The 24452-nt window shown below is 35.1% G+C and overlaps 1 protein-coding gene across 4 annotated transcripts in view; it reads left to right on the top strand.

Annotated features, from left to right (window-relative positions):
* Positions 1-24452, top strand: part of GRIK2 (glutamate ionotropic receptor kainate type subunit 2) — a 454658-nt gene that overhangs the window by 234120 nt on the left and 196086 nt on the right. For all 4 annotated transcript variants that reach the window (XM_080390031.1, XM_080390033.1, XM_080390030.1 and 1 more), the window contains 2 exons: positions 16007-16150; positions 17445-17552. In XM_080390031.1, the coding sequence (XP_080246157.1) occupies positions 16007-16150; positions 17445-17552 (252 nt within the window). The remainder of the gene's footprint in view (positions 1-16006; positions 16151-17444; positions 17553-24452) is intronic.

The raw sequence follows: 24452 nt of genomic DNA, 5'->3' as shown, positions 1-24452 counted from the left end.
ATGTTTTAGTTGTTGCTCAGTAGTACTTACTCTAAATCAAGGACTTTCCAGTTTCCCATGCTCAGGTGCACAAGAAGCTGGGAAGGAGCAGGGCCAGGACAGCTGACCCGAACTACCCAAAGGGATATTCCATACCATAAAACATTATGCTCAGTATATAAACTGGGGGCAGTTGTCCAGGGCATGCAGATCACTGCTCAGGGGGTGGCTGGGTATCAGTCAGTGGGTGGTCAACAATTGTACTGTGTATCACTTGGTTCTTTTGCTGTTTGGATTTTATATTCCTCTTGTTCTCTCCTCTTCATTAAAATTGTTGTTGTTGTTATTATTATATTTTAATTTATTTTAATTATTCGATCATTTTTACCTCAACACATGAGTTTTACCTTTTCCCCAATTCTCCTCGCCATCCTGCTGGTGGTGGGGGTGGGAGTGAGTGGGTGGGTGGCTGCGTGGTACTTAGTTGCCAGCTGGGTTAAACCTTAATACATGATAGCAAAAATATTTTCAGTTGTTCTTATTAGTAAATCTGTATTTCTTCTAGCACTGAATTACTACAAGTGGCTTAAAAGTTTTGAAAATTTTGTATACATAAAACCCACGCATATGATTATTCTTTGCCTTTACTTTTTTATCTGCCTACCCTTATTTTCTTTAAACTTTGAACTTCTATGTGCTTTGCTATTTAGGGATTTCAAAGTACCTAAAACTTCAGATAAGTTTTCAGTGTCAAGGTACCTCTCAGCATCGGTCATTGAGGTTCCCATTAAAAAATATTCAGTTTTTTTCTGAAACATCACAATTTAAAGCGGTATTTTTTGTGATCTAATATATTTAGAATAATAGACGGGCTAAGATAGCTGTTTTTATGAGGGCATTTTTAGAAGATAACCTGGAAAAACAGTGTCACAAAACACAACACAGCTTTTCAATCATTGAATAAATTGACTTAGTATAGGCAGATTTTAATCAGAACAAAATGTGTCTAATGCAAATATGTTTGAATGTATTTAATTTTGTGTCTACTCTGATGGTGAAGCTGGAGTCAACAATTTATGAGAATCCGATTTTGGAAGTAGCATCATAACATGATGAAGTTTATTCTGAAAGGAAACGTTAATGTAGAACTCCATTGAAATAAAAAGCCATTATACAGTGAACTGCAGTAGGTGGAGGCACAATCTCAAAGAAAAGAAAATGTAATGTTACAAGGTCATTTTGCTTTTTTTTGTAATCGTCTGAGCAATGATCTGCATATAACATACAAATTGAATAAAATTATACAAAAATGGCAAAAACCAAATAAGAATGTAAAAATAGATATGCTTCCAAAACTAAAAAAGAAAACACCACCCCAAAATACGTAAAGTATCTGCTTTCTAAATCTAAACAAAAGACCGATTTTGTAAATCATAGGCCAGTTGTCTTTTAATACCTTTTCCTTTGGGTATTACTGATTTTAAGGAGGTATTTGTCCAAAAGCAAAAAATTTACATATTTAAAATAGAGCCATAGGACATTATAAAGGATTTATAGAAGACTGATGTAAAGCTGAATTCTGTTTTGAAACAAACATATACTCTTTTATGGGCTAGTTATGTTTTACACTGCTTAACAATTTGTTTTCTCCTGCAAACATGAAATTTGGAAGGCTGCACAAGTAATAGTGTTTTTTGCTGAGGATATTAAAATCTGTATCGTTAGTTTTTTCTAAGGGGAGAGAATTGTAAATGGAGCTTTGTGAAAGCAGGAGAACACAATGTGTTATAAAGACTCAACTGTTTCATCTCTGTATTTCAAAGTCATCAATATACATTCATTTTTGTCATTTTACTTAAAATTTGAAGATGTGAAAGCTCTGAAATCCTCAAACACTGTGAAACTTTTACTGGATACAAAAATACAATGTATACAAAATCATTCTTTAGAATGCTTTTTTCTCAATTTTTGATCAGATTCACATTTAATCTCTGGATTATTCTAATTTTGTGCCTCTCACTTGCATTGTACTTTCTTGCTACATGGGGTACAAAGTTGTTCAGTGTGTATGCTGAGTAGGCTTTTTCTGTAATTACTTATGAATTGCTCATGCAGAGGGACTTTTCATGTGGTGTGATAAGTCTTGAATACTGAGCTAATGTAATAGTAGCAGGCAGCTCTTTGTTACAGATGTGGTTGCTGGAGTTGCAGTGATCACAATCATATTGATTTTTGAGCAGGAGAACAGATAAAAGGAAATAGACTACCAAAGAGTCAATAATGACCCATTGTTCCTGGTAATTAGGTTTTTGCTATCTGTCCTTAAGGCATATAAAAGCATGTTGGTTTTATTATTATTATTATTATTATTGCAAAAATATTATAGCACATACTGTAATTTCTAAAGTTCAGAAGAAAGGTTGAGAGAGTGCTTCAGAATAACTTCCACATGGAGATTTTACTTTTTTTTAAATGGATATATAGAAACCTAACATCATAACGCTTTGTTCTTAATTGCATACTATCAGCACAGTTCTGCAAGTGCTTGTGTAGTCAGACAGCATTTGCTCTTGCAAGTAGTACAATGAAAGTCATTTACTTCTTGACTTAGTAGAGTTTATGACATGATGGGACATTTGCAGGGTCTTATGAAATCACACTTTATGTGGTCTTGTTAGCCAGAAAATAGAAAATGGGAGAAATTATTTTTCTAAAAAATACCTCTCTAGAACTAGTTTCTTTGGCTTTTATTTTTGTCATACAGTTAACAGTGTTTATTCCAGGCAAATGTAGATGGCTGTATAGACTGAATGATTTATATCAGGAACTTTCTTTTTCCTCTTTCTGTGATTGGAAAGAAGTAAACCACCCTGAACACTTGTACAGGGTAGCGACAGATAACCTGTCCAATAAATAATTGATTTAAAAATAAGTGAGAATGAGAAGTTGATCAGCAAGTTCAGGAAATCAGTCACAGCTTAAACTTACATGAGAATAGCAAACCTTGGGTAGAGAGACTGGCTTTGAAACCAGACCTTTATCCATTGAAACTAAAGCATTGAAGCAATAGATGCATGCTAAACATTCTCAGACTCTTTCTACTTATTCTTTTAACTGAAACATTCCCTTGCACTTAAGATTTAAGCTTTTGCTCCACAAGAACGTAGAGCATTATCTCAGCACTCTCCAAACTACCAGCTGCAACAAGGTCTTTTACCACCAGTTACCAACATACTCTTCACACTAGTCCCTCTGCTGCCTTCTCCTAGTCTCTCCTCATTCAAGGCACACACTCTTTCTGCTTCTTCCTCAGCTGCTCTCTCTTCATTGGCTCTCAACCACTTCACAGAACCAGCCACAGCTGCACTTTATCTACATTGGCCAATCCACTGGCCCTGAAGCTAGCCCACAGTTGTATATTATCAATGCTAATTAACCCAGCTTCATTCCTCCACAGAGCATTAACTGCATGTTCTGTTATAGTTAAGATTTAAGCTTGTGTTCCACAAGAATGATAAGGTGTCCTTGTCAGAAAACATAATTCAAATATTTCCTATGAACTTCTAAATCTTTAGCATTTTACTTGCTAACATGAAATTCAGTTCCTGAATCAGAGTTCAAGCAGATGATAGGAATACTGCTGTTCTTATTTCAGAAAACCTGTATTGAACCTACAAGCTAACTGCATCTCCCGTGTTAATTGCTGGCAAAATTTTAAGTTGTCTGAAAATTTCACCTCCAGTAAGTTAAAATCAAGTTGCAGTAAGTGACTACCTGCCTAACTCCATTTTCAGATACTTTGAGGTTTTTAGCACCATAAACACTCTATCAGATTACATGATTATCTGAGATTTTGTGAGATGAAAAAAGTTCTACAATTTCAAACTTTTATTGGGAAATTATATTGGGAAATATATTTTTATTCTGTCAATAAAAAATGCAAATTCTTTCCTATGTAATGGCAAGAAATGTAGCAACAACATCATTAGCCTTTGGAGTATTTTTCCTGTTCTTTTGTTCTCTTGGCATTTGGTCAAAATTTATGATTGTTTAATGTTCCACTTTGCCATTGCTCTGAGAACTGGAGATCAAACTATGAGGCATTGAGGCAAAAGATGAAGTTGTTCTTTTCTTTTCTCTTTCTGTGTAAGAAAAAATTACACTTAAAAAATAATCACCTGGGCAGTTCTACTTTTCATAGATTAAAAAAATAATAATTGATTGTTGGTTTAAAAACCTTTTTAAATAATAGAAATAAAAAATATGCTTTGTTCAGATGTTAAAACAAGTATTTTGATGATGGGGAAAATAATTTCCATCTGTTTTATCTCTACTTAAAATCACATACACATCTCTGTAAACAAATACCCTGTTTAAAATTCACTAGGCAACTAAATGTTAAAAAATAATCTAAACAGCTATTCCTTAATGTGATGATTATTGAGCTGAAATACTATCATATTTTGAAAAAAAAAAAAGGAGTTTATGCTAACATGTTATTTGATTTTTAAAAAAAGTTACATCAATATTTTTTATAGCTTGCTGCTGCTCATATCTTGTTCCCAGTTTGAATGCATTTTTGGGTGTGAAAAAACCCCGCTCTACTCTTTGCTTAATTGAACCCCAGAGTGGAGTTTGGAATGTGTCAAGAAGTAAGAAAACACCAGCTTTAATAAGCATACAATGCAATTTAACAGTTCATAAAACAGTAAAATTTAATCCCAGGCTGAGAGATTTATTAAATCTCACTCAGCAAAATGGTTTTGTGGGATGTGTTAGCAAGTGAGAATTAAGTGAAATGATTTCAGGGGCAATAGATTTTATTACCGAAAGAGGGGAGGATCTAGTTTTGCATGCCATTTCTTCTTAATTTCATTCACTCGTTATAATTGCTTAGAGCAGGGGAGCTTTCCGTGAGTAGCAGTAGTATGCTGGGTCTACAGAATCTGTGTGCATGCTACTACACGTCAGGCATCATCTAACTGAAATATCTTCTGAACAGCAGTTTTTTAAATGATTGTTAAAGATTTTTGAATCTAATACAACTTAAGCCTCTATCTGTCTGTATGATAAAATTACTTTCTCCCCTCCCATCATTTTTGCATGTATACTTGTTTTTCTGCACTCTAGCTTTCCTTTCTTTCCTGGTTTCTGTTCCACTAAACAGTTGTTCTCAGTCTCTGTTTTCATAGGTTAAAGAAATTATCTTCTTTCAATCTCTTTTCTAATACTTCTGCCAGTTAGAGGATTCCTAATTTTGCTTTATTCTTCCAGACAGTTGTTACATGCCTGTGAAGTAGTATGCTAGCTTACATCACCTGCTTACTTATGTCCAACTTACATAAATGTTAATATATCATTCAACGTAAAAAAAAAAGTTTTTTAAAAGTTAATTTCTTCCAATACTTTTTTCCTGTAGCCTCATATGACAAACTCCTTGAAGACCCTGCTCAAACACTGAGTGTTCCCACAGCTATTTTACTTAATGCTACACTAATATCCTTGTTACTATGAATTGCTGAAAATACTTTTTTTTCCATTATTGCTGCCCAGACTGTTCAAAACTGTAATATGAGTTTGTATGGTGTGCATATCGCATAGCTGTATGGGATACCCAAGAAAATGTTTAAGTGAGCTTACCTAGATTTGTTATATTTTGGATTGATAAATGCTTTTTGGTTCCCTTATTGCCTTGAAATCATTCTTAACCTAAGCTAGGTTAAGATAATATAAAAGCATTCATTTGCTTTTATGCTTTCCAATACAGCTGGAAATACTTAAGAAAAGGTAAGACATATTGTCTCTACTTCTGTAAGATTAACTGGGAAAGGTTTTTCTCTCTGTCTCCCTGCCTGGATGTTTTGCTGTATTGGTTTGCTATAGACTTTCTCTAAAACAGAGCTGGAATTTCTATACACCTTATGTCTTGGGTCACATTCATTAGACAGAGTTGTTCCTTGATATGGAATAGCATGGGCCAATTTAGCTTTACAACTAATCACTTCTCTGATTCTTCCTGAATGTTCTAAAAGACCTTTTCTCCTGAATCTAGTTCACAATACAATATGTAAACCTCTGTTGTAGTTTAACCCTGACTGGCAACTAAGCCCTATGCAGCTACTGGCTCACTTCCTCTGCAGTGGGATGGGGGAGAGAACGGGAAGAGTAAAAGTGAGAAAACTCATGGATTGAGATAAAGACAGTTTAATAGGTAAAGTGAAAGCTGTACCCATAAGAAAAGCAAAGCAAAACAAGGAATTCATTCACTGCTTTCCATCAGCAGGCAGGTGCTCAGCCATCTCCAGGAAAGCAGAGTTCCATCACACTTAACAGTTACTTGGAAAGACAAAATGCCCTAAGCAGATGTCCCCCACCTTTTCTTCTTACCCCAGCTTATATACTCAGCATGGTGTTTAATGGTGTGAAATATCTCTTTGGCTATTTGGGTCAGCTGTCCTGGCTGTGTCCCCTCCCAATTCCCTGTGCCCCTCCAGCCCTCTCGCTGGTGGGGCCTAGGAAACCCATAAGTCCTTGACTTAGTATAAACATTACCCAGAAACAGCCAAACCCATCAGTGTGCTGTCAACGTTGTTCTCACACCAAATCCAAAGCACAGCATCACCCCAGCTACTAAGAAGAAAATTAACTCTATACCAGCTGAAACCAGGACAACATCATTATTGAAAGCTGTGTTTCATCAAGCTGCATACTCATAACTGTATAGAATAAAAAAAAGGAGGGGCTATGTGTATCATACTTATCATTTTGAGTGAGGACAGGTATGATGACAATCACTTTGTGGTTGTAAAATTATTTTTACATGATTTACCCTTCTATCTTTCTTTTCATGTATAATTCAAGACATGGTTTGATTTTACTGCAATGCAAAACTGCATTTTAAAAAATTCAGTTTCATCTCATAGCCTGTAAGAAGTAGTAAAGAGTAAATTTGAATCTATATTTACTTTCATATTCACATTCACATTTCTCTACAATATATGTATACAGAAAAGGGTTCTATATTCTTGTGCCTCTTACAGATCTGTATGGTCCCAAATAGTTCATATTATTGAACATACTTATGATATGAATATTTCTTTTGGACTATTTGTTAGGCTTCATTTGTCTTGATGTATATTTTTTTATTTGATTAAACATAAACCTTTTTATTCTTGTCTGTTCAATCTAAACTTTTTTTCATCTTTGTGATAACTTCAACCGATTCTATCTTTTGTTATGCATATGACTGGAACATTGTAGAAGTTCCGAAACATAATCATTTTTCACTTTATTATTGTAATAACTTATAGAAAATTATCTCTTATCTATATGTATATATAAAACATAGAAAATGTAAAATTTTTGCAACTGCATTTCAAACACTGACTTGTAACAATGGAGTATATATCTCATTAACCATAAACTGTAATTGCCACGAATAAAATAACAGTAGATAGATCCATAGAATTTTCTAATTCCCCTAGTACCCTATTTGAGAAATTACTTCTGAAAATGGGAAAATATTCTGAATATAGTCATTAAAATAACACCGTACATGAATAGTTAGATGCTTTCTTTTCATCTTATATAACCATTCTTTGTTTAACATTAAACCTGAAAAAGTTAATGAAAAATTGCTTTCTTCAACATTAATCTCTTGGTCTGGACCTTCTTAAAAAAGGGCTTTGTAGTGCGGATTTGAAACTACCTGTAGTTTGGAGGTAGCTGATCAAGGATATGTGGTGAATCAAGGTTCAAGTAGGGTAATGTTAACACTATTGGCACCATGCTATATGAAAATTTTGAGAAAAAAAGTTCTTATGTTAGTAGTTATTGTTTTGTGGGTTAAAATCACATTGTCCTCACATAATTTAAGATCTGGCCCTTAAAATTTTCTGAGCAGGAAACAGCTGAATGTATAATAAAGAAACTACAGATTTTTATAAGTATATCTTAATTTTTATCTGTACACTAGCATAGTTTCTGTAGTTCATATACAGCAGTCTTTAAAGGCAATTTTGTCATTTTCCATCAAACAGGACAGTTTTAAGGAAAGTTGTAGACAATGTTAGTATTGAGAGCTCTTCTGCACTGTAGGTTGTCATCCCTTCCTGACTTATGAGTATTGTCAGACTTTTCTCACATCTTTGTTCTGTTCTTATCTATTTTCCCTGAGTTGTTTAAAAGAAAGTGGAGTCAGCTTCTATGATAAAACCAGCCTTCAAAGGAGAATAATAATAATAATAATAAAACTTGCACAGAGGCTTATTTCTGTTCACTGTGCTCACAATGGAAATAATCTAGAAAATAAGATGAATATGGGAAAAAATGAAAGGCAGATGGTGAGGAGTTTGGTAGAACAAAAAAAAGGAAGTGTTTTATTTGTTTATGGAATATGCTGTCTATTCAAGGTTTCAGAATTATTAACTACGTATTGTTTGTTAAATTATCAGTAAGGATAACTGAGAGAAAAATAAGTAATTATCAAAGGAGAAGTACTGTTAGCAGGCTAAGGAGATTTATTATGGGGCATTTTTGAGGGCTTTGAAAATGCATAAGTATGCCATTATAAATCCTAATTGTTCAGTGCATCTTAAATAATGTTATTTCTCCTTAAAAAAGTTTATGCTGGAGAGCAAGGGGATTTGACTAGGCTGTCCTGTTCATTGTACTTCCAGTATCCTCTGCTTGTTCAGGCTGTTAGATCAAAGAAACAGAGCTGCTGTTCTTACCCTCTGAATTGCGCTATGTCATCTCTGCCCCTCATAAAGCTAAGTAGAAATAGTCTGGATATATTGGGAGTTGAAAACAGAAAACCCCAACAAACTGCTTTTGCATCTAGTATTCTATTCAAGGCATTATTGTGGTGTAGGAAATACAGAATTTATAAGGGCCAACAGAAAATTCAGTCCTTCTGGAACATGCCCTGCCTCGTGTACTTACACTCCTTTTGCCAAATAGGAACTCACCATTCTCATTATGCTCTAAACTCTCGCAAGGAGAGGTACCATTAATATAAGCTTAGCAAGAGAATCTTTTTGCAGTATGAATTGGTCATGGTAACACTCTGTTAAACCAGTGACCACAGTCGGTCTGAACTAGGTTTATTTCAGAAGATACTGTGATCTGAGATGGCTGTGTAGCTAACAAATTCAGTCACTAACAAATGATATTACATGATGAAATAAATTTCAGAATAAAGACTTCATATGTATTGTTTTTACTATGTTCACATGTTTTCAAGGACTTTGTTATACTAAAAAAATGTGAAAAGTGTTCTTTCACTTTTATGCATTTATCTGGATACTTTTGTCATGGTCACCTAGGAAACAAATGCAGATACACATTTGCAAGCATTTGCATTTGGTTTCATATAATTTTTGATGCAACTAATGAAGTCACACTTGAAAAGAATTTAAGCTTCATTTTAATTATTGCAAAATATATTTCAGAATACATCAGTGACCCTCAGACACTAGGCAAAGCCCTCTGAACAGTTTGGCCTTTTAAATGTAGTTGGACTTATTTCATAAGTGCAAAATTTGACTGACTAGAGATAGGAAGACAGAAATAATCTTGAAGAGATAATGAGCTGCATATGAAAAATATAATCTATCCTGCTTAATGTAGTAGTACTTATTCAGATAATATGCAGGTAAAGACAGCATAAGAACTAAAAAGTGGAATAGCATATGCACACTTTACTAATCAATGGAAAAAGCTTACTGATGCGGTATTTCAAGTGAACTGTGTAGTGTCTTCCCTTGAAATTTTTGGTGAGTCATTTCAGTTTAACACAGCTGACTAGAGAATCAGAATACTATGTTTCAAGATAATCTTTTTTACTTCAGTTTTGTTTTTCATAGAACATTTTGTTAAAGAACTCTTGAGGTTTCTTTTAAAGATTTTTAGCAAAATATTTGGTTTGGCATAAAATTTTGGACATATTTAATTTGTGATATATTTGTAAACTGATACTAATGACAGTAGTGACTGGTAAATGCAGATTCAGATCTCTACCTTGTGATAGGACAGGGCCTGTTGACTGAGTTATAGAATATGAATAGCGTCATATTCTTTCTCATTTGCTTTGTCTTTGTTGAAGAAATACATTTTGGCAGCTTTTCTGAATCAAATATTTAAAAATTTTATTGCAGAAAATCCAGTCCTATCAAACTGTCTAGAGAATTTCAAGTTGGATTATAGAAGAGTTGTTTTTGAATTTAATTCTGAGACAAATTTGGAAGTTTTACTCCTTCTTTGACACACATAAAGGATTTCATTACTCCTGCCCCTCCCCCCCCCCCCCCCCCCCCCCCCCGCCCTTTCTTGCAGAGGTAAAGGGACATTGATTTGCTTTTACTGGACATGACTTGAATGAATAAAGTCAAGTTGAAACACAAAATACATATCACTAAACAAGTATGTATCATACTTACAAGGAGGTCATCTTTAATAATCCCTTACACTTACCATAAAAGCATTTTGCAAATAGTTCAGCAGTCTAATGCTCATAAAGGTAATCCTTATATTGTTAAGGATGTCATTTAGTTAGATATGTAAAACATCTTTATTTTTTATACTCTTGTTTGTCCCTCTTTTTTGATTCCTTTCCTGTGGAAAAAGTTCCCCACAGTCACCGAAAAAAGTTGGCAGAGTAAAGAAGGCAATTATGGAACTTGTGTGTCACAAGTTTGTAATACAAGAATTATCTGGTCTAGGGAAAATACACTACTGAATTGCAAATAACTTATTCTTGTCTGGAATCCGTACTAGATCAAATACTAAAGAAGAAAAAGTAAATTTATTAAGCTTCTCTTTTCTATTGACTTATTTCATATGTCACTCAGTGTAGAAAATTTCTTGGTGTTTTCAAGTACTTCACAGAGCATCTTTTAAGTTGAAGACCATATTTCTTCATAGACTTTTATTAGTAATAAATTTAATTAAGGGGAAAAACAATCACATTGGTTTGATTTAACATTTAATTGAAAACCTGAGGGGTTTTTCCTGCTTTCAAGCTGTTTTTAATCATCCATATATGAGTAATTGAAAGTTCTTCCAGATCATGCCTACATAACAATTCTTTTTTTTTGTTAACTGTCGATTACAGAGAACTATAATTTTTTATAGTTAAAGCTGATTTTTTTTTTTTGTTTGAGAAGTGTACTAATTCTGATCTAGCTCATGAAGAAACAATTACCCTAAAAATCATTCATCTTAAATTAATGTTAAACTTGATTACATGATAAAAATCATGTTTCCTAAAAATAAAGCACATATTTTTTCAATTTAGAAATAAATCAGGAGCACAGAGATATAAACCAGGGAGGAGTGGTTTACTGGTACGTGAAATCCTCATATAGTTTGATGGAGGTAAATGGAAATGTCATACAAAAACATTGCTGTGCAGATAAGGTGCACACACAAGTCATGATCTGATGTCAGTAAATGTGGAATATGCAATTTTTTTTAACCCTTAATAGTTAATTAAGCACAGGTATTCCTAAAGCAGTTAGCACATTTGTTGAGGCAGATGCCAAATGGCATCAACGAACTCTTATGTACTGTAAGTCAGAAGATTGTTATGAAGACCATGATTCTTCTGTTCCATTAGGCTTGCTCAGATTTTATCTATACATCAGTGTGAGCCCTTTCACTTTTTTTTGGAATGTCTTAAGATACAGACCTAGATGTCAGATTGCAGCTGTAATGCATAAACATCCATTTAGTTTCGGGATTTTCAGCTGATTCTGGTCTGGCCTACCAGCCATGCTGAAGGTCACTAAAAATAATGCCTTCTTTACATTATAAGAAGGGCAGAAAAACTTGGCAGAGAAGCAGTTTGTCAGTTTCATTACATGGGGAAGATTTCTTCTTGGCTGAGATCCAGACTATAGCAGTTTTTTTCTGCATCAGCTTCACACGTACAGGTTACAAACCAGTAAAAAACACTGCCGACCTCCTGCCCCAGCTCCAAGCCTCCAAAACTCAAACATTCCTTACAATGCCAATTGAGGACCAGCAAGCATTTGACAAAAATCACAGCATATATCTGCTAGGGTTTACCATGTGCCTTTGACACCTTTGGGTGTGGCTGGGGACAGAGAGGAAAAAGACCACCTTTTACTTGGAGGAGGGCCAGGGAGAAATAATAGGCTCTTTCTCTAATGCTAGAAAGGAGTCATTTTCTAGCTTCTTTGTATTGAGTCTAGCTCCATGAGAGCCCTTTCACAATGAGATTAGAGTACTTGCATGCAATTTGTTAGACAGTAGTTAGCAAGTAATTTAGCAAGACTCAAAAGTGATTATACATAAACATAAGTGAAAAATAGAGGCAAACACAACACCCACAGTAAGACAGGAGGTAAAGGAATGACAGAACAGTGTTGAGAAGAAATGTGTAGTATCTAACTGAGTTTGGGATAAAAATCAAACACAGTTTGGTACTTCCTCTCTATTTAAGATATACTGTGACTGAAATCATGTCTCTGATTAAGCTGTTACCTGTGAGTGCTAAAAGCTTTCTTGTTACTTGACAGTCAACTGAAAAACAGACTTGTGGTCACAGACATCTGTTACCTGACACCTTAATCACCTAACCCAGTCTTGTTCTATTTCAATTTGATGAAAAATTTTTGTAGCATCTGTAGTTGTAGTAAATTTTTCTTTTGTAGTTGTAGAAATAAAAATGACAGTATCATAAGCAGTATTTTAGATTTTATCTGTATCCAAGCAAGTCATCATGAATACTAAGTAGGATTGTGAAAACAAAAAACCCCACAACCCATGGTTCAGAAACTGTACCAAGACATGTTTGTGAAATGCAACGTGATTAACTAAAACAGTACCAATATAATTTTTCAATAAGATTATTTTCTTCTATTATGGGTACTTCAGTGAATGGAAACATTGTAGCATGTTTCTACCTGAAATTCAGGAAACATTGCTTCTGAAGTGTCCAGACTGCTAATCTCTGTTTACATAAAATTAAGAATCTTAATTAATTAGGGACATTTCCTCCCAAACAGTCCCTTGCTGAAACCTGTACCACAAGGCATAGTTCCAAAAGTGTGATTTAAGGAAGAGAAAGCAGTATGGACAAAGGCAGTGAGACATAAAGCTTAGCAAGCATAACAAAGAAGGGTGTAGAGCTAGGCCAACAACTATCTGTCTCTCAGAGGAAAGGTGAAGTGACCAACCAAGAGAAGAGCCCAACCTGCAAATTCAAGTATATACATTATAGCTTTTCCTGAGTTCTGTGCTGTTGAGTTCACTTGCAGTAAAATCAATGGTTGCACCCAGTGAGATGAGTACAATATTGAATCACTAAACCAACGTATTTTTGAGTATATGGTTCTCTCTGTCTTTATTCAGTGCAAATGTTAAAGCCTACATTTAACTTTAATCTTCTTATACAAGGTGGATTGTGGAATCTCATCCTATGTAAAAAAGGGATTTACCTTGTAGCATCTAAAAATCAAACAGGGCACTCAACTTCTAGCCAGTGTTTAATTTATGTTGTGCACATTTAAGAGTATATTCTGTTTGAGATTTGTTTCCAGTGAAGCAATATTCATCAGTCAAATGTGAAGAATATTATCAGAATTGGAATTACTTCTAAAACTGCAATGGCTTTTTTTTAAAAAAAACCTGTCTTGTTGACTTGACTGCCTTGTCATGTGTAGTGGGCCTGGCTGAGCCCCACAGCAGCCCTCATGGTGCTGCGCTTGTACTGGTAGCTGGAAAGGCGGTGATAACACACCGGTGCTTTGGCTGCTGCTGAGCAGCGCTGGCACGGCATCAGGACTGTGTCTCCAACCTTCCCTGCCCCCTCTGACCAGTAAGGTGGGGGGGGGCAAGATGTTGGGAGAGGAGGGACATAGCCAGGACAACTGACCCTAAGTGACCAATGGGATATTCCATACCATATGACATCTGCTTAGATAGAAAAGCTAAGAGGAAGAAGGAGGAAGAAGGGGGCATTGGTTATGTACAACATTTGTCTTCTGGAGCAACTGCTAGATGTACTGAAGCCCTGCTTCCCAGGAAGTAGCCGAACATTGCCTACTGATGGGAAGTAGAGAATAAAATCATTTGCTTTCCTTTGCTTCTGCATGCATGACTTTTGCTATTGCTTCATTAATCTGCCTTTATCTTGACCCACAAGTTTTTTTCCATCTTATTCCCCCTTCCCCTGCCCCCCCCCCCTCCCCGCCCCCGTTCTGCTGTGGAGGGGAGTGATAGAGTGGCTTGGGGGGCACCTGGCATTCAGCCATTGTCAACCCACCACATCATCCTACAGATTTCCAGCTCAGTGGCTTATAAAATTTGACAGAAAACCGTGTTGCTTTGCATCTGGCATAATGTCCATTTGATTCCTGCTGATGAGTCTTAGCAGTTCTGAGTCCAAATATAAATCAAATTAATCAGTTAATGTTGATTTTGAACTTCTGGTTGCTTCTTCATGGGCTACTTTTGATAAAGTCTCACAGCAATTTCAATTTTCCTTCGTTGGTGCAAGGACTACAGTTTTAGCAGTAAAGATGTTTTTTAAAAAGTTTGCATTTCTGAGCCAGATTAATGACTTGTAATTATTGTGTAGTTTATTTAAAAAACCTGTTGTCTAGACTCTAACTACTACCAAGTACTGCTTCTAGAATATTAAGCTTTGTATGATGCTTACTCAGCATGTCATTCTAACTTTTTTGGTATTTCACTGCCTCCTTGTCAATATTAGCTTGCCTTAAAAGCACTTTAATGCCTTGAAGATAATGAACAATTTGGCAGCAAAAATATTTTCTGACTGATTTGGAGCCCCTGCGTAAACTACTTGGTGTCTGAGATCATTGAAACCTATTATACTGGCTATTTTAAAATTAGGATTTATTTCTGTTTGGATTTTGAAATCTCTCCTTGGGAGAACCATTTAAATGTAAACCTATATTTTCCTTTTTAACGTAGCTTATGGGCTATAATGGTAGAACATTTTTGCATTTTTATGTTTAGTTTTATTGTAAAGAGCCTTGGGATGCATTTGCATGAAAGGCACTATATAAGCTCATTTTGTATTGCATTGTATTGTATTGTGACAAGTGCAATAATCTCCAGGTTTCCTATCCATTAAAGAACTAATTTCACAGCTCACTAATTACGTGAATGAGAAGGGGAAATAGGTCCTTTTTCTCTAAGGTATGCTGAGCAGATGGCATAGCATACATTTCCACCAGCTGAATCTAAGGTCCTCTCCTGCATTTGGTTCCGAGGCTTGCCTCTGTTTATCAAATAGAACAGGAGAGAGATGTCAGTTTCTTGTACAGCATGACAGTGGGTACTGAGAGACTGTCTCTGTCCTTTGCTAATACAACATTAGTTAGCACATACCAGGTCTAAACAACCTATTTATTTAGGATGGGACATGAAAACTACTAAAATGAATGTGCATTTTAATGCAATTCTAATTTGCTTCTGATTTATAGAGGACACTGGTTAGATCTGTCATAGGGATTTAAACTGACAGCCATAAAAATGTTATTAATGAATTAACTGAGTACCTTTGGAACTGTATCTAGTCTGAAATTACAGACTAGAAACAGAAATACACTGTTTCCTTAGCCTGTGCACTTTCTTTATAGCTAAGATTTTACTACCTTGATAATCTTTTTTTTTTTTCTTTCGCATCACTCATAGAAATAACTGCCTTGAATCAAACATACATACAGCAGTTTTTATAGCACCCTAATGCACTGCTTTATTAAAGTAACGTGAGTCGTCAAAGATACCAGTGTTCTCCTGTGATCCTGAAAAGTTGGTATTTGGGCCCTTATTTGCAGCAGGAGAAAATCTGAGGTTGGAGATCCTTATTTAGGAATCGGCAATAAGGCTGCCTTTTACAGTTCCATGCAAGCAATCAGACCATTTTCTTCCTTTAACATAAGTAGTGCTAATTTTTGTTTCCTTCTTTCACTGCTGGGCTGTCACATGTGCTTGTTTTGTGTTCATGGTTCTGATTTCATTCTAATTTCAGACGGATGCAGCGCTAATGTATGATGCAGTTCATGTGGTGTCAGTGGCTGTCCAGCAGTTCCCACAGATGACTGTCAGTTCACTACAGTGTAATCGCCACAAACCATGGCGCTTTGGGACCCGCTTTATGAGTCTCATTAAGGAGGTAAGTCACTAATAAAGTGTGGTGCTTTGTTACTTTCCTTTCTGCCAACTCCCGTTTTCTTTTGTTTCAACTCTACTTGAATTCTGCCTTTTCTTTTCAGAAGACGGAAATCTCTGAATTTGTTGTGTGTAAAGAGTTTAGCAGGCAAGGCAGCTTTTTTATTTGAAAGCAGGTTTTCCTGAGGTATTAGTTGGAACAGAGAAACATAAAAAAGGTGAAATGACTGCATTCAAAAGAAAACTTTTGCTTGTAGATAACTGGGGGGTGGGGTGGGAAGTTTGTGTGCGGAACATTTGTGGCATAAAATCCCAGACCCCTGAAACACCAAACAATAGACTGACTATGAAAAATCCAGCACCCTAATACTGGTGTAAGTTCAATGGGGCCAAGAATGAAGTTTACTCCCTGGTTTTAATTTTCCCTTTTTTATCCCCTCTGGTGAATTAATATATGTGGCCTTGGCCTTTTAATAAGCTGTTTAGATAGATGGTGATTTAAAGTAAAGCTAGGAGATTTAAGGTGCTAAATGTGAACACTGTAGAGTATTCAAGTCTCTTGTACTGTAAGTAACTCCTAATACAGTATTTTTCATTCTAGATATGAAAAACATTATGATAAAAAGAACTATTTGCAGTGGAATATAATCCTGTTTTTAGTATTGGTTCATTTTAGGATGATAATTTTGTTTTCCACATTCCCTCCTCTACTTTAGTATAGTTTCAGAACTAGGTAGACTTTGAGTTATAAGAAAATGAGGATGTTGTACTTCATTAAAAGTAAGGTATCAGCTCTGGAAGACTGGCCCAGTTTTTGCTGTCTCTGTGGTTTTAGGGGACTCAGCATCTTGTAAAAGTAAGCCTTGATTTGAATTAAATTTCCTGACAGAAAAATGAAATCTAGCATTCATGGAAGAGATTGGGGTTTGGGGTGTGTGGCTGGGGAGGGGGGTGGGGGTGGGCAAGTGGGGGACATGTAGGGAAGCAGAAGGGGAAATGCATGCATGACTCATGGAGGAATGAAAACAAAACAGTCTTTTATCTCATTTAGTTAAAAGAGTTTATTAGCTAACAATGAAAGTTGTTTAAAAAATTGTCTGTGAAGACTGAAGAAAGGTTAATTTAATGAGCAAAAAGTGAATACGAATTATGTTTTAAAAAAATCAACCACAAGATAGATTATATAGATAGAATTAATAATTAGTATTCCCATTTTGGCAGAAGTAAAATTTGTTCGTTTTGGGCAAAAATAAGGAAGAGGTATTGATTTATAGAAATTGTTTTTTCTTTCTCCATAGGCCCACTGGGAAGGCCTCACAGGCAGGATAACTTTCAACAAAACCAATGGCTTAAGGACAGATTTTGATTTAGATGTTATCAGCCTCAAGGAAGAAGGTCTTGAAAAGGTGTGTAAGATGTTTACCTCCAAAGTGATGGGAAACAAAAGAAAAACCCATCCCCTAAAATCAGTAGTGTTTTCAGTAAAATTTCATGTGTTACATAAAACAATATACCTGTTCTCATCTTGATATCTGGTTTCAAAGCCTTCTAGTAAAAGCTGTTGTACTGATGTCTGACAATTAGTGTCCTCTTAACTGTGTGCTTCTAGCCACATTCTCACATTCAAGAGTACTGGGGAAGACTGAATAGCTGGACCTGGAGTCATGCGTTATTATACTTTGTCTTCAATCTATATTGACTTTAATTTTAGTTGTGATTCCAATCCCATTTTCTACCATCATGTGTGAACCTGTTGGTATGTGTATTTGCATTTTCTTTACATCTTACTAATTTAAGAATAATTACCTTTATCAGAATGAAATAAAATAGCTTCATTTTGGCAATCTTCTGTGTTTCAAGAGGGAACTTTGATTCTTTCCTTGGAATACACATTTTTGTCTGTAAGTGGTACTGAAATATTAAGGATAGGTAGTCTGACAGATTTGTGTTTTCTGGCATGAATTTTTGTTGTAATGATGGAATGGAAGACCAAAGGAATGAGAAATCCCCTTTCTGTGTAGCCTAATATTTGTCTATATTTGAAATAAAGGCCTTTGGAAACACGTACAGATATCTGGCCTGCCTACATGACACCATGATGATCTGAAATCGGATCATCTTCCCTCTCTTCTCCAGCCACGCTGCCATGGAGAGACAATGTAGGAAGCTGCAGTATCTCACATTATTGTGATCAGCAGACAAAGATTTTGCAATTTGCATCTACATTACAGTTTGTGTTTAGCTGTGGTGTTCAGTGTTCTATAAGCACTGTGTTTTCCTTTATCTTCAGATAAAGTTTTATCAGCTATGGCTCCAGGGTGATATTGTGGCCACAAATAAAAAGAGAAATTAAGGAAGGGACCATGCTACAGGGTCGTACTTTTTTTCTGAAAATCATTGAGTGCAGAAGCTAGCATAAACAATGTATTTCTCCAGATCTTTCCCCCTCAGTACTAGTTTCCCCCCAATACTTGAAATATTAATATTCTCTTGCTAGAAAGATTTCAAAAAAGTTCAGAAGCCATGAACTTGCTTTGAACCACTTACATAGGTAACAATATTTTTGAAAATGTCCAGTGGCAAACCTGCGATTAAAGGACTATACCATACTTTAAAATATTCAGCAATCCACTGACAGTAAGGATTCTTCCTAGGAAGTATTCCATGAAGGCAGCTCTGGGAACTTAAGGGGGAAAAATATATATATGTATAGTAGTAATTAATTTGAAAAGCAAATTAGCTTTATGAATGAGTAGAATAGGTACAATGCAATCTGTCTTCCTTACTGAAAACATAAATGGAAGAACTGATGACATGGGAATAGCTAAATTAAGTCAGTAGTGGCTGAAGAGTCTGCGTCTAAGTTCTAACTGTTGAAAACGAGGAAAGTAGTCTCTCTAATCTAGGATGGCTTTTAGAACATTGGGTAGCATTTGAGAATCATCAAGCAACATGGGTTTTCTGGAAAATAAAATCTCAGTTGACAATTGGGAGATATGTACCCCACTGAAAACAAAGAAATAAATCAGGAAGGTCTACAGAGATTAGAAATATGGGAAGAAAATAAAATTTAACAGAAAATACAGTAATCTAAACCACATAATAGAAAAAAGGAACTTGCTAAACAGTAATAATCAAAGGTATGTAAGAGACAACAGGAATGATTGTAAAATTCTATGGATAATGAGGAAACACTAGCATGTGCTTGAACTGTGTATACAGAAATCCACAGAAAAGGAAGATACTTTTCTACTGCCTTCATAGCTTATTTTGGCCATTTGGTAAAGGGATGTGATAATATTAGTTTTTCACCAAAATATGCTAATAATCTTTAGAAAGAGAAGTAAGAATTAGTTACTATGTATTAGAAAAGTATATGAGTTAGGAAAGTGTTAGCAAAGAATGATGAGTAATGCTCTACAGATTCAGTTTCCATAGAGTGTAGTGATATGATATTAGGAAAATTAAGTTGCATGCACATTAGATTGAATTGCTTAGTAAATATTTTGAATGTATAGGGTATTTTACTAAGAAAGAGAAATCAATGCTGAAAAATAAATGTTTTTCTGTGAAGAAAACTTGGTTACTCTGAAAGATTACAAATCCTATTTTTGAATTCAGAGTGAGTCATTAAACTGTAGAGCAGGACACTTCCTAGCAGAAAGAGTACATTTTAGCCAGGTTTGGGTTTTTTTTTTATTTAAAAGAGCTGTCTCAGATGTTTTGGTGGTTTTTTTACCCACAAGATTGTCTTCTGTTAAACCTATGATGAATCCCTCTCCCGTCTCTCAGTCCCATACCTACATCACACACTTTTCCTCCAACTTTCTGCTACTCTCACTTCCTGTCCCTTCCCTCTTTCCCTGCTCTCCTTTTCTTCCCTCTCTCCCTTCCCCCCTCCCTGTCCATTCCTCTTTCCATCTAATCCCTGTCCACTTGTCCCTCCTCACCTCTTTGCTCTTTCCACTCCCTTTCTATTATCTTCTTTCTTCAGGAGTCTTTCCCCATCGGTGACCTTCTCTTGTATGTTCCTGATGTGTTTTTCCAAACCACCATCCTGTCAAGCTTCTCTGTCTATGTAGTTAGAGTTCCTGAGGTTTTGTTCTATCTATTTATTTATTGATTCATTTTGTGATATGAGAGGAAATAGGGAGATGGAATGCAATCTGTAATGGTTTTGTGACAGAATGGGATATCTCGAGGAGAAAAATATTCATGGAGTAGACAAAAGAGAGTTATTGTGAAGTATTTCTGGAAGACCTACTTTTTGAGATTTTGTAAAAAAATGTCCTATATAAATTGCCTGGTTGGTGTAATGAGAAATAAATCATGTATTTTATGTGCAGTGACTGCTGAAGTCAGTGATAATAGAAAGATTGCTCACTGATTTAAAAAAGATGCCACGTGTGATCTTAGATATTACATGATACCTGTTCCTGAAACTGTTGAATGAGAGGTGATAATCAAGTATCAGTCAATAAGAAGTATGCTTTTCCAAATAAAAATTAATGTCTGACAAAAATGATAGCTTCTTGTAAGATGAAGATGACAAAACTAATAGATGATTGAAGTGTTGCTAATGTAGTATACAACAAAATTTGCTGACGATCACTCTGGACACACTGAAACTATTTATGTTTGAACACAGTGAAAATCCCAAACTTTGGCAATCCAGTATAATAAGCAAATTATCATTTAAATTACAATCAATCAGTATTTACAGTGAAGCTGCATTGTGAGGAAAATTATTTTATACTTTAGGGAGATAACAGATACCTGAGTTTAATAGCACTTTTGATATGCAAATTTGTCACTGAAGAAGAATCACATTTCTTGAATAGAGGTGTTAAGAACTGACTTGAAATATTGCTCAGGAACCTACATACAGAATGAATATAAATGACCCAAAATGAGTTGTGATTCATTGTCCAACATATCAATGTAAGATCTTGCTTTATTTAGTATCTTCATTAATGACCTGGGAAAAAACAGCAAGTGGCATAAACAAAGGGCTTGATAAAATTTAGAGAAAAAAGTGGTTTTTCTCTAATTGGTCTACGGAAGCCAGAAATATTGGTATTAATATGATATTTGGCAAAGGAGGCAAAATAAATGAAGCAATTCACAAATGGGATATAGACATAAATAAGGAAAAAATATTACTCCCACTAGAGTAGAAATTATTTTCTTGATGTAATCACCACTATTACTAATTAATCTACAAAATATAATAAAGAAAAGATAGCAAACTGTAGACATATTTATGAATTCTTTGAGGATTGAATACAGCTTTGATTTTGGCTGTATAGTTAGACAATTGGTACACTGCAGAAAGGCAGTGATCCTTCCTGATGCAATGCTTGTGGCACTTTACTGTATTATTTATGTACACTTTTGATTGTCTCAGAGCCAAAATGCCATTATTTTTCTTAGGAAAATTTTGAAGGAAATTAAAAAAGAAAACTTGAAAGAATACTTGCTTACTCATAAATTGCTTTTACCCAAACATGCTTAAGTAAGAAGCTGCTTTAATCATTGAATCATCATAGAATCATAGAATGATTTGGGTTGGAAGGGACCTTAAAAATCTAGTTCAGCTGCTACTGCCATGGGCAGGGACATCTTCCACTAGACCAGGTTGCTCAAGGCTCCATCCAACCACGCTCTGAACACTTCTAGGGTTAGGACATCCACAACTGCTCTGAGCAACCTGTTTAGTGGCTCACTACCCAGAAGTAAAGAATGTCTTCCAAATATCTAATCTAAACCTGTCCTCTTTCAGTGTAAAACATTACCCCTTGTTCTATCACTACATGCCCTTTTGGAGGATAACATCTCATGAGACTGATGCTCAGTAAACTGCTCTAGAGTACATGTAAACAGTGAATTTTAAGTTTCAGGAGCATACAATGCTTTGGTTTTGGGGTGATGGTGAATTTTGTACTGGTTTTGGCTGGGATAGAGTTAAATTTCTTTATAGTAGCTTGTATGGGGCTATATTTTGGATTTGTACTAAAAAAGTGTTGATAACACACTGATGTTTCAGTTATTGCTCAGCAATGCTTACACAGCATAAAAACCTTTTCTTCTTCTCAGCCTGCCCTGCCAGTGATGTGGCTGGGGGGGCACAAGGAGCTGTGAGGGAACACAGTCAGGACAGCTGACCCCAGCTGGCCAAAGGGATATCCCAGATCATACGACATCACACTCAGCAGTAAAACTGCAGGGCAGAGGTTGGTGGGGGTTGTTGCTGGTTAGTGACTGGCTGGGCATTAGTTGGTTGGTAGTGAGAAATTGTTTCCTTTTGCTTCACGTTTTCTTGGGTTTTATTTTCCTCTTTTGATTTCCCCCCCCTTACAATCTTTTAATATATATTTTTTTATTATTAAACTTTTTTTATCTCAACCCATGGGTTTTCTCACTTTTAGCCTTTCAATTCTCCTCCCATCCTACTGGGAAGGAACGAGTGCTTAATTGCTGGCTGGCAGTAAACCATGACAATTATATTGGATTGGTCTTGATAAGGGTAGTTGCTTTGAAGAAAGTCTGAGTGTTACTAAGAAAAGACTACAAATATGATATTTTTTTTTAAATAAATAACTTGCTGAATTGTGATTGGCTAGAAACATATCTTTACTATGTGGCAGATTGCATTTTTATTTTACAGAGGAAACATGCACTTTAGGCACACTGTAGGAGATAAACTAGGATCATGCCGTATTGTTGAAAATAAATGGGTTGAGGTGGCTACCACTTTTAAAATACTGAAATTGACATAGCTATTCTAAATATTTACCTGTGAACTTTTTATTTGTATGCAACTTTAATTTATACTACAATCATTAAAAATTTCTAAGCCCGAAAATGCCTTTCAAGTTACATTTATGCTTAACTTTATAGATCAGTTCAGAAATAGATTGTGTTAATGGCCAATATACTTGAAAAAAGGAGAATATTGATTTACAAAGGTTTACAAAGCTTTATGTCCTTAAATGTATTGCTAAATGTCACAAAAATCCAACTAATACTTCCCAAAGAGACTAGTAACTGAGTTGAAGTCCAGTATAGTTTCCTTCTTAAATTCCTACTTGCTGAGCAGGCTATATAAATTTTATGCAAAGAATTACTGTAATCAGTGCTCTCCATCCTAGATAGCAGTCCAAGAACATATCATAATTATCTTTAGTTATTCTACTATATAAAACTATAAAAGGTTTAAACCCCAAATTATACATACATATATATACATATACAAAACTGTGTAGTTTTCAGTACTCAGAAGCTGAATTATTATTTATTCTGATTTAACAGGTCTCATATTTTAGCTTAGTTTTTATTATTTGGTAAGTACTTTTTTCCTAGAGTATTATTGCTTCATAAATCATGCCAATTACATTTTACTATGAAATTAATATTTTTGGAAATAAGTGCAATTGTAATGATCTTTTTTTGGAGACCGAATGCAGAGAATACTTGAATGTGAAAGAAAAAAGTAATTTTAAATTTGTGTGAACATTCACCAAACTTCATTATTTGCTGATTTCTTTCTTTTGGTAATGACTGATTTTTAAACACTTCTAGTAAGATTTAGTTTTGAAAATGTACTATTATAGAGTAGTCAATATTATGAGTGTTATTTAAGAATTTTTCTTCAGTGGTATAGGATTGATTAACCATTTGGAAACCTCAGGGTGTACCTGGTTGAAACTGCGTGGCAGACTAATAATAAAAGACTAAAGAGATGATGTCTTCATAGACGCTGGCAATTTTCTAATCAATACAGATTCTGAGAAAATGATGACTCTACAGTCAGATTTTCAGCACATATTTCCTAGTTTTCCTCTTTATCTATCTTTCAGTAATGACTGTCTCAGTGGTCATAATCTCCAACAAAATGGAAAAGATTAATTTACTGTTCGTTTCCTATTAGTAAGTCTGATAGGACTTACTAATTACAGGTTTACAGGTTTAGAACTTGTTCCATACAGTTATGTAAAGAAGTTATGTTGCCTTGCCACCATTGTCTTAGAATAGATGATGCAATTTAATTAAGGCATTGCAAATTAAAACCAGATATTTTTTTTTTAAATTACCAAATCACCAACACCCCCCATCTCCTACCCCAAACCCAACTAAAAAATAATTGTGGTTTGTTAAAGCAACAATAAAATAATGGAAATGTCTGCCCAAATCTTCTGCAGGACTGAAGTAATTGGATAGTTACCTAATAGTTAAATACATGGAAGCTTGGATGCAAGTATTTAATCACTGAAGTGCAGTTGGGAAACTGTATTCCATGTTCTTGA

Source organism: Falco punctatus, assembly GCF_963210335.1.
Source record: "Falco punctatus genome assembly, chromosome: 5".
NCBI classification, from domain to species: domain Eukaryota; kingdom Metazoa; phylum Chordata; class Aves; order Falconiformes; family Falconidae; genus Falco; species Falco punctatus.
Note: the sequence above shows the minus strand (reverse complement) of the source record. Positions and strands in the feature narration are given on the sequence as shown.